Source organism: Temnothorax nylanderi, unplaced genomic scaffold, assembly GCF_030848795.1.
Source record: "Temnothorax nylanderi isolate EJ_2023f unplaced genomic scaffold, tnyl_v1.0 TNYL_tig0072_pilon, whole genome shotgun sequence".
NCBI lineage: Eukaryota > Metazoa > Arthropoda > Insecta > Hymenoptera > Formicidae > Temnothorax > Temnothorax nylanderi.
Genome location: NW_027249134.1, coordinates 49,435 through 60,474, shown reverse-complemented (window position 1 = coordinate 60,474; position 11,040 = coordinate 49,435). Strand labels below are relative to the sequence as shown.

At 43.5% G+C, this 11,040-nt stretch overlaps 2 protein-coding genes across 2 annotated transcripts; one reads left to right on the top strand and one right to left on the bottom strand.

Annotated features, from left to right (window-relative positions):
* The first annotated feature begins 3,425 nt into the window (after window positions 1–3,425).
* Window positions 3,426–8,373, top strand: Drk (growth factor receptor-bound protein 2 drk). The gene is made up of 6 exons (XM_071708837.1): window positions 3,426–4,404; window positions 5,657–5,754; window positions 5,931–6,050; window positions 6,265–6,430; window positions 7,071–7,244; window positions 7,555–8,373. The coding sequence occupies exons 1-5, from the start codon at window positions 4,327–4,329 to the stop codon at window positions 7,242–7,244; spliced, it is 636 nt and encodes a 211-aa protein (XP_071564938.1). The 5' UTR covers window positions 3,426–4,326; the 3' UTR covers window positions 7,555–8,373.
* A 1,067-nt stretch (window positions 8,374–9,440) lies between these two features.
* On the bottom strand, window positions 9,441–11,019 carry Rpb5 (DNA-directed RNA polymerases I, II, and III subunit Rpb5). Its single transcript, XM_071708838.1, has 3 exons — window positions 10,900–11,019; window positions 10,500–10,815; window positions 9,441–10,085 (listed from the first exon to the last, which is right to left on the bottom strand). Exons 2-3 carry the CDS (start codon window positions 10,802–10,804, stop codon window positions 9,755–9,757), a joined length of 636 nt encoding a protein of 211 aa, XP_071564939.1. The 5' UTR covers window positions 10,805–10,815; window positions 10,900–11,019; the 3' UTR covers window positions 9,441–9,754.
* Between the last annotated feature and the right edge of the window lie 21 nt (window positions 11,020–11,040).

Here is an 11,040-nt window from a genome sequence, read left to right as displayed (position 1 = left end):
TTCGCGACGCGAGGACGCACGTCCCATGTTCATGTTACAGCCTTGCGTCAGCCTGGAACGCCTGGCATCAGAGGAAAAACACATTAGCTGGCGTGTTTCCAGAACGATCCGCGAGAGGTCGGCGCCTCACGGGCCGCCGTCTCCACACACACACACACATAAACACACACCACACACACACACGCACACGCACACACACGCACACACACACACACACACGCACACACACACACACACACACGCGCGCGCGCGCGCTGCATTCCGAGAACGCGGCCAGGTCGCGCCGTCGCCGTCGCCGTCGCTGCTGCCGACGGGTTTGATGACGTAAGAGAATAAAAGCAGCGCAAAAGACTCGCTGGTTCATTAGCGCGAGCCGCACGGCCGTCCCCCGGGCCGATCGCGCGAGAGCCGCGCGGCGCGGCGCGGCGGCCGCAATCTTTGTCCTTTGACTCCGGGCGAATGTTTGCGCCCGGAATCGCCGTCGTCGCCGTTGCCGCGCTGAATTATTCACCGGGCTCGTTCGGCGCGTTTCCACGGAACGCGCGCACACGCGTCTCCGCGTATAACTCCGACTCCTCGAATTTTACGATCGCGTTAACCGCCCCGCGCGGATTTTCGAGATCCGGGATGGCCGGATATAGGCGTCCGCGAGTGGACGTTCTAGAATTATAAATAAAGCAAACGGACTGACCTGAGGGGGATCTTTTTTTTCCAAATGTCCGAGAGTTCGTCCTCTTTGCACGAGCGAGCGCCGTTCGATACGCTCGATTTCCGTTGAGCGGATAAATACGTAATTTATAGAGAGTCATTACTGGAGCTGTCGAGGGCCGTTGCCCTTAATTTCTCCCTAAATTAGCCGTTTAGAAACAGATTAAAACTCGCGGCTTTGTTTTAGAGTCGCGCGTTTTAAGTCGTGAAAATTTGCACGTCTCGCGCAGCACGTTCCCGGGTGTTCGTTAAGTTTTTGCAACGTGACGCGAGATTATATTGCAGCTGCACCTGGCCTCTACCTGCGCAGGTGCTTAGGAAAGCCTCGCGACGGCGTTTCTCCCGCGCGTGTGGACCTTTTATTTTACGGAATAAACTCACAAAGAACATTCGCACCTGGCAAGTGCGTCCTATTTACAAAAGCTCTGTTTTCCTACTCGGCCACGTATACGAGCGAAAACAGATTTGTCTCGCCGGCTCGTTTCGCCCCGTCCACTCCTCGCTCGTCTCAGTTTATTCATTTCACGGGGAATTATGGATCTGGACGTTCTTAAAGACGTGTTGTACATCAAGCGATGTATATTACGCGAAGAAACTTGAACATTCTCGCGAGGTGATTTTTTTCATCGCGATTTTTTTTATACAGAAAGAAAGCGACTCTCGGCTTCGCGATTTTCATTACCGTGCTCGGGAAACGATAATTTAATTCGCTTCAGGATTCTTTCGCGCGAATCTTAGGGAAGTTTAGGAATATCTCGCGATAAAAAAACCGAGCGACAATCTACATGTAAGTATCATCGAGGATAATAAGCTCCGCGAGGAATTTAAATAACAGAACAACGGGAGCTTCGTAAATTACGTTCCGCTTGAATCCTCGACCTGAGAGGCCGCTGAGAGCTCCTACCGATCTGTTTAGAATGCTTTACGAATCGAAGCGAGGATTCTTTATCGTAAAAAAAAAATCATAGATTAGAACGCGTAAAATAAATTGTCTCCGAATTCGCGATATTCTGCGACGAGGATCGTTCTCGAAAGGTAAACTCGGCGAAGTAAGGGATTTTCAGGAACGCAGAGGAACGCTCTCGCGATACGTGCTCGGCCGTCCAAGGACTCGGACATCCGCGACCGAAAACACGGCCGGCGGGTTTGCACGAGGAACGCGCGAGACGAGTGCCTACGTAAGCGATATGTGTGGACGACGGGCTTACGCCCGCCTGCATTTCTGTCTCCCTTCCCTATCTCTCCGACGGAGGGCGGAGGAGGCTGCGGGAGCGGCCGGAGCCGGGCGAGGAGGAGGGGGAGGGGTGAAAAACACCTGTTACGGACTTCCGTAAACACGAGGTGTTCTGTTTATTTTCGTACTACGTCGCCCGTTTCGTACTACATTAGAATCGTTCATTGTCACGTCACGCGGACTGTCCCGCTCGGCCTTACCGACCGTCGCGGCGAGCGCGACGGACTAGATGGCGCCACCTCCCGACTCGACGGTCGCTCGTTCGATATTTTCAATGAAAGAAAATGTTGATATATTGTATAATTACCGTTTATGTTCATTATAATGCTTAATTTTTTTATTATACCCTATTGTACCAAATTTTGTGTAAAGAATTTGAATAAAGAGAAAAATATTTAATTGAAATAAACTTGAAGTCTCTGCATGTGCTTTTCTTCGTTCGAACAGTAGTTGTATATTTCAAGAAAACTTTTGCTGTTAAATGCGATTTGTGCGAAGTTAATTTTTAAGTCAGTCAGGTGCAGTTTTTCCTATTGGAAATACAGGATGCGTCATGACGGATCATTAGATCCTTGTGCTCTAAATTCCTCTCTCTTTCAAGGAGACTTTGAGCTCGGATAATATCGTAGTCGCCTCGTGCGGCTTCGGCTGCCCTCGGCGGCATCAGATTGTACATTTGACTTTGGATAAAGGTTAAAAAACCGGCGTGGAATAAGGAATACCAAGTGTATGCGCATAATCTAGCCCTCGAGGTTTGTTTTAAACACTAGGCGCTGAATTCACGCTTTCGTACATGCAACGTGATTAAAATGTTAACGCGTAACCAGAGTAAGTTTCATAAAAAAGGTGAAGAATCCTTGAAAAATATCAGAAACGAATTCGTGTAAATCTTGGAAATTTATATCTCTAGTTTTCGCGTTACGTGCGATTTTGTCATCATTCGTGTAAACGTTTAAACGCGACGACGGCTGCTGCGTCAGCTCCAAACCTAAAGAGAAATCTATATCCTAGAAAGAATTCCATTCGTTTATTCATTCCATCTCGTATTCACTCGACACAGCGCGGAGTTTCTCTATCGCGAACGATTTTCTCGATCCGGGACTCGTGTATCCGTCTTGACGCAAGTTCCAAGAACCGCTTGCATTTCCTCATAATTTTCTCCCCCCTTCTCCCTCTGACGTTCGGCTGTCGCTTCTGACGTCACGACGCGATACGACTGACGTAAGCGTCAAAAAACTGCTGAAAATTCGCCACCATTTAGAGACGCGCGTATCGCGCGCAGCACCCTGCGCTGCCCTGCGCATCCCGTCATTCCCGTCCCGTAGGGGGTGACGAACAAACCAACGTCACATGACGCATGACGTCACAACGCGTCTGTGCGGTGGTCGAGCGGCGCCGCCGAACTCGGCCGAGTCGAGCCGAGCCCGGCCGAACGGGACAAGTGTAACGTCTGATAAGACTGTCGCGAGTCGCGATAGTACGCGCGATCGCCACTGACAGCTCGCCGTGTACATACGGTGTATGTACGACGCGTCGCGGACGTGTGATTCGCGGTGATACGGAGACAAATACGATGCCCTCTGGGAGGCTCTAACTCCAAGGGCTTCGGACGAGGAATCTAATCGAGAGAAGGGCCAAGAAGGGCTGCGCGCTCGCGAGACGGTGGTGTGCGTGCGTCGGTGCTCACCAGTGCTCACGTTGCCATCAGTTTCGCGCACGCAACGCGCACGCACACAGACGTGCGGCGAGTACGGGATCCTTACCCTTGGACGGACACGGGACCACCGCCCGGCCAGTGCTTGGGACAAAGGACGGGCACATTCGTCGATACCGACCTCCCACCGTGTCCCTTCTGTCCCTTTTACGCTCCGTCTCGCGTATACTCCGCGTGTACACCGTATATAGCTGTTCCTGTGCTTTGCGCACGGTCCTCGCTCCTTCCAGCGGCTCTCGAGATATATCGTCCCGTCTCGCTCCCACTGAAGAAAACTCGGTATCCCTCAGCCGGCCCAGCGAGTTTCGCATCTTTTCTCGGAGCGCTCGTAAAATAAATACGCGTCGCCTCGCGCGCGTGTCCGCGCACAACGAGCGCCTTTCCTCTTTCTCTTGTTTTCTTCCTCTCGCCCACCTTTCCCGCCTGCCACTACATCCCTTCCCCCCCCCCCGCTCCCCTCCTCTTCCTTCTCGAGTGCACTCCCTCGCTCGCGTCGGGACTGTCGGGAGTCGGGAGGTAGCGCGGTAGGTAGCACTCCGTTCTGCGTCTCTCGTCTCTCCACGGTGACGGTGCGGGGCATCATCGTGTATTAGCGAGCGCCCTCTCGCTCCTTCCAGCAGCAGTCGGCACGTCGTTTCCCGTCGACTCCGTCGTCTCGGGGGGACAGAATATGGAGGCGATAGCGAAGCACGACTTCACGGCGACCGCCGAGGACGAGCTCAGCTTCCGCAGGAGCCAGGTCCTCAAGGTGAGTGGTACGCGGGGACGGCGAGCCCCGAGCCCCGAGCCCCGAGCTCCGACCCGTCCCCGTCACCTGGTTCGTCAGCCGATGGCCTGGCGAGGCGCGTCGCGCCGCGTCCCGTCCCGTCCCATCTCGTCCCGTCGCGTCGCGTTGTGTCGCGTCGCGGCGGTCACGAGACCTCCGGCCGATCCCGAAACTTCTATCGTCACGGCTCCGTCCGTCGGCCGACGGTCCCAGGACCCAGAGACCGAGCGAGGGGTTGTTATCGTACACGCATACGCGCGGGATGAATCGGCACTCGCTGCGCCCGGAAAGCCGCCGTGCCTATACACAAACATCCTATGAATGTCTGTTGCTCGAGGCAGTAACGATTGTTATTGTCTGGAGCAATAACGACGGTGATTGCCGTAAGGATTGAAGAAACGCCGTTGCCGGGCTTGTCCCTCTCAGCTGCGTTTTCCGGCACGCTGTTCTCTCCTTTAAAGAATTCATGTTTGAATGTGTGTATGCGTATATACACACATATTTCTTTGAGTTTTGAAGATAAATGAAAAAAAGAAGTTGTAGCAAATAGATTGATCGTGAATTTGATATTTTTTTTTACATTTGTTGAAGGCTACTTTTAATTTTGCTTTTTATAAATGTAAACGTCAAATTCTTGATTTAGGGAAAATTATTTTATATTAATTTTTTGGATTTAATACTATTCTTATAAAGTTTAAGAATTTTAACAATTGTTAAATTTTAAACAGACAGAAAAACAATGAAGAAGAATCTCTAAATCTTTTCCCTGCAAAATCCATTCTTAAATTGCAAGTGATGTATATTTTAATTTATCATGCACGGCAAATATTATTTTTTGGTATTCGGTAACAACGTTACAATAGATCCAATTAAAAATTGTAACGTCTTTGAATATTTAGATATTTAGGTCATTGAAAGTTGAAATCATTAGAGATCTTAATTTTTTTAAGAGGAAGACGGTCATTAATAATTTATAGGTATCATCAATAATTTATAGGCAGTCATCAATCATTTTTATAATAAAAAATTATAATATAACAATCTCATAAGATTAATTCTTCAATATACTTATAAAAGAGATATGGTTAACTCTTTCCTTTTCATTAGCGTTGTAAACAGTTTCTACTTTCTACGTCTATCCTAAAATGTCAATGTAAAAATATTAATGTAGCAGTATGCGTATTATAAAAATCTAAATTCAATATTATTTCTTACACGTAACATCCTTTTGCAGATTCTAAACATGGAAGATGACATGAATTGGTATAGGGCTGAATTGGATTCTAGAGAAGGGCTTATACCAAGTAATTATATTGAGATGAAGAGCCACGAGTATGTATTATAAATATAACGTTATATTATAATGTATTTAGATATTAGAGAACAAAATTTAACAGTTTTTGTTTAATAGAGTATATAAATCTCACGTAAAATTGCTTTGTCCTTCTTTTTTTTAAATAGAATGGTACACAATCCTGTACGAAAATTATTTTCTGTGTTTGTTACAGCTGGTATTATGGCAGGATAACTAGAGCAGACGCCGAAAGATTATTGATGAACAAACATGAAGGTGCCTTTCTGATTAGAATCAGTGAAAGCTCTCCTGGTGATTTCTCCTTATCTGTAAAGTGAGTATTTATATTAGATAAATAACATGTGACTGTAGCCATTGAAATTTTTCAACAGATAAAACATTCGGTAGCAGGCTTTAGTAGAAATATCAATTGAATAGGAAATCCTGTCCTGCGTTAAGGGACTTTGCAAACTAGAAGTGATCATTGTTTAATACTGTTATTAATTATTAAAGAAATATGAAATAAAATGATCAATTTATATGTACAGGTGCTCTGACGGTGTGCAACACTTCAAAGTATTAAGAGACGCACAGGGAAAGTTCTTTCTGTGGGTTGTCAAATTCAACAGTCTCAACGAACTAGTGGAGTACCATCGTACAGCATCCGTTTCTCGCTCGCAAGATGTTAAGCTGCGCGACATGGTTCCCGAAGAGGTAAAGACTGGAAACAAATTGTCTTCTAAAGTAGAATGTCTCAGTCGTAGGAAATATTTGAACGTATTAATAAAAGTATATATATAATAGTAAAGAGGCTCACAAGATTAGAAATCAATCAAAGGACGATGGAGCGTGGAGCCGTAACAAGGTGTTGTGGTGTTCATATATTCTATACTTACGTAAAGAAATAACGAATTGTAATGTACATACTGTACATATACATATATTCCAATTTAATAAACTGCGCGCCGCAAATTTGTCGGACTTGAAACACAGCTATCTTGGAAAAATTAATACCCTTCTCTACTCCGGAATTAAATCTACACGATTACAATTCGTACATTACAATTCGTTATTTCTTTATGTAAGTATAGAATATATGAACACCAACACCTTGTTACGGCTCCACTCTCCATCGTCCTTTGATTGAAGAGTATATATAATTTTTCTTTTTTACCTATATTTATCTATATACCAATTTTGATTATCTTAAGAGTATATATAACTCGCTCCGCGTGTACTTGGCGCGAGACACTACCGTGTCTCTTGATTTTTCTTTTTTACCTATATTTATCTATATACCAATTTTGATTATCTTAATATATATCATAACGTAAAACAAATTTGTCATTTTCAGTGTTTGGTGCAAGCGCTCTATGATTTCGCTCCGCAAGAGCCTGGCGAGTTGGAGTTCCGACGAGGGGATGTAATTACTGTCACAGACCGTACTGATCAGCATTGGTGGCACGGAGAAATCGGTAATAGACGGGGTCTGTTTCCGTCTACCTATGTCACGCCATACCACTCCTAGGTGAGAAATCTGTGCTCATTGTGCAATTATTTCTATCTATTTCTACCTATTTGTAAATTTTAATATAAATTTCATCTTATTGGCTAATAAATTCCTTACAATTATGTAAAAAATTATGCATGCCAAATGAGATATAAAGGAAAAAAAATTACTCGAGAATATTAAGTGCGATTTCAAAAGAGAACACATCGTTGTTATGCAGTAAGAAATAAAATTTTAATTTTCTATACTTGCCTTTTCCTATTATTAATATATCTTTGTATTCATGTATATCACTCTCATTTAGACTTATTGATGTATAATTTTTCAGGCCTCATATGGCCGAGCGCACAGAGGCCGTTATTGGGAACAGTGGCCGCCTTATCCCACCTCTATCACCTACAGGATCCGAGTTGCCGCGGATTTGATAAACAATATTTTACAAACCTCACCTATCGAATGGGCCACCAAGGTATACTGGTGGTCTCGCCGAAAAGTCTTCTAAGTAAACACGGCTAAAAATGAATCAAACATACATCCCAACACCAAAATCCTTGAGTACCGAAGAAGAATAAAACGTCGCGTTTTTATTCTAAACGAAGGAAAAGAGAAAGAATCGTCATCGATATCGACATCGAAACATCCAAGCACGAAGATACAATGACATCTAGAATTTAAGGACGATTTGACTATTTAAAGATGTTCGACGATATCCGAAGATCCGAAGATCTCTAATGCTGTCCGGGGATCCAAGAATGCTTTTACGAATGTCTAGGGATGTAAAGATGCCTAAAAGATGCCTAAGGATCTAAGGATTCAAGCATTTATAGAATTCTAACAATTTACACAATGATCCTTTATCTAAGAGTTATCTAAGTATCTATGGATATCCCCAAGGATCTAAGGGTTTCTCGCGCAATCTGCACCCACGGTGGGATCGCGTTCGAGGATGACCATTCATATGTATATTTTTGTTTTCCCCTCCTTTTTTTGTAAACCTTTTTGAGGACTCTACCTTTTCTTTATTGCGTAAAGCACAGAACTTCGTAGCATTATTGTGTAATTATTATTATTATCTTTTATGGTTATTATTATTGACTATTAATGTTATGTTACATTTTATTGATAACAATATATTATATTAATTATGGCCGCGTGTGCTTTGTTTACTTGTGCCCAACGATAACGATTATTCCTTTGGATCGTGAAGTAACGTGCTATATTACTAGCAACAAGTGCTAGCCGAGTGCTGCCGCTTATATAGCACGTTATTTACTTATTGTAACAAATGTAGAACGAGTGATTGGTCGGTCTGCTTGTTCATTAAACGCTATAGCGAATATGCCATCTGGGAAACTTCCTGCTCGTGCGCTTTTAGCTTTATCAGTCGACCGCGATAAACTCTGAAAGCGGAAACTCGCGTTTCAAGATCGATGTCGTTCCGTCGGCTTTAATAACGACGCTCGTCGTTCGCTCCCCTTTACAAGTAGGATCAAAACGCTAAGATTAAACGTTTAGAGTTGAATAAGGTGAAAAATAGAGATTACGTAGTAGAATTTGAATTCGGGAAGACTTTTTCAAGAGTTATTCTTTAAGTTATCCGAGTTTAAGCACGTCTCAGAGCGCAACATCATATCTCTTCGATTACAAAAATGTACAATTATTTAATTGCATTGATAGACTGCTAAAGAGAATCTACGCTTCTGATTCAATTCGCGCAAATTGAATCTTATTAATAAGCAAGAAAAACCAGATAAGAGAGACGGTATATCACGATAAGTCATTCGAAAACGTCTACGAATAAATGCAATTAGACTCGAAAAAAACGTACTATTAATAGAATGTATCACTCGACTGTCATTTATTAATTGATGAATTAACTAAATTAAAATCGTTTCGAGGAGAAAATCCTGCTACCGATATACTTTTACGTCAAAATATACCGTATAGCACGATACTTTTGGACCAAGCAATGTATAATATTAATAATAACTCGAATATCCAAGCGAGATGATCGCGAGCGACCCCCCGCGAGCCGCGATCTTTTTTGTACGATCGTTGTTTCTGTAATAAACTTAAGCTATATCCTAATATCGATCATAAATGTGAGCTGACAAACCACGCAAACAAAATATACATTTTACGCATGTAATTGCCATACAAGTGCATTAAAATATAAAAACTATTGGAAAGGGAAGAACGCATTCGGGACACGTGTTTGCATGTGAAAACTGTAATTATTCATTGCTGCTGACTTGTACGATGTACGGATGTTCAACACTCGGTGCGAAAGATGGTTTCTTACATAGCGTAATAATGTACAACCTGCTGTTATTATTAAAACGACGATATATAACGCAGGTACGAGAGACGATGCACCATTATAAAATGCTGCTATAATAAATGACGAATTTCGAGCTGCAGTGTTCTTTTTTACATTATTCTAATGAGTAAATTCAATAAATAACATTTCTCTTTTAATCTGCGGAGAGACCTTCACGACTTATTTTCGACCCTTTCCCTTTCCCTCCTCAACAAACTAGCCTGTAGGATATGTATCTTCCCGCGGTCTCCGACGGTCTGATTATCTTAACGACTTGTCCACGCTTCAAACCGAAATATCGCGCCACTGGATCGCCAGCTTGTATCCGCATCAGTTGGTTCTCCTTCAGTTTATATCTCGTCAATAGTTCCTCCTTCTCATCCGGAGTTAGGACAATGTGCTCGGGTACCAATTCATGTTCAGTAATGTTTATCAGCAATTCGGATTCCAGAAACTGTTCCAGTATGTACTTCGGCGCCATGTCTGTCAGCGACTGCTTAGCCGACGGTGTCATGCCTTGCTGGACTACGATGATTGCTCTGTAACGTTAGATAATGGCGCCTTATAATCTCTTACAAATATTAAGGACAAGTAAAACTATGTAAATAAATTATTTGGCATTTTTATAATGTCGGAGATATAAAAATTATGTAATATTAACAGCAATGTACTTATATTGGATCATAATATGCCTTTCTTTAAACAAATATTGTTCAAATATGAATTATAAAAATAAAATATAATATAAAAATATAAAATATCATGATGAATGATACATGGCACTGTACAAGAGCAGCCAACTCGTAGTTGGTGAATCTTGGGTTCAATCTTGACTCTCATCTCATACCTCAGTTTTATACAAGGTCAATTAGAAAGATAAGAAGTGTGAATGAATTGCAACTTATTTTGGGACCCGTATTTCAATCAAAGTATTGTAATACGGAAAAAGCAACCTGTGAATCTTCTCCTCCTGCATACGCTGGCAATACGTCTTGATGGTTTTGATGCCAATTTTCGGTTCGTCGGGGAAGAAAACAAACAGCTGATCCGTAGGATCGTCGTTGTGCGCCACGAGAACGATAAGATCGCTCCTGGCCGGTCTTTTCTCGCTGGGCTTATCCCCGAACTGTTCCTTAAACAGCTCCAGCGTCTGATCCAGCTCGTCCTGGGTGACGAGGTAACCTCTGTCGTGGCATAATTGCATCACGGTTTTCCTGATGCGCCACAATTTATACGTCTCATCCTCGTCGTCCGCCATTCTTTGTAAATCTAGAAAACCAATTTTTTTTTACTAATCAACGAAGCTCGAGAAGTTAATTATTCAATTTTCAAAATAGTACGAATCAAACCTACCACGAGGGACGCCGCAGTCCGCACCAAACCGAATACCGATTTACCGAATACAAACCAATACATACACAAAATAGTAATCGATCACGTGACCATTATTCCAGCGCCGCCCGGAAGCGGCGAACTAAAGCGAGGGAACGAAAG

What these genes read in the sequence shown, in the direction of transcription:
- Rpb5 (XM_071708838.1), bottom strand. Translation starts at nt 10,804, where the DNA reads ATGGCGGACGACGAGGATGAGACGTATAAATTGTGGCGCATCAGGAAA. An exon ending in CAGGAGGAGAAGATTCACAG is followed by an intron (nt 10,086 to 10,499) that starts GTTGCTTTTTCC and finishes CTAACGTTACAG; the next exon opens with AGCAATCATCGTAGTCCAGC.
- Drk (XM_071708837.1), top strand. Translation starts at nt 4,327, where the DNA reads ATGGAGGCGATAGCGAAGCACGACTTCACGGCGACCGCCGAGGACGAG. An exon ending in ATTGAGATGAAGAGCCACGA is followed by an intron (nt 5,755 to 5,930) that starts GTATGTATTATA and finishes TGTTTGTTACAG; the next exon opens with CTGGTATTATGGCAGGATAA. An exon ending in GATTTCTCCTTATCTGTAAA is followed by an intron (nt 6,051 to 6,264) that starts GTGAGTATTTAT and finishes TTATATGTACAG; the next exon opens with GTGCTCTGACGGTGTGCAAC.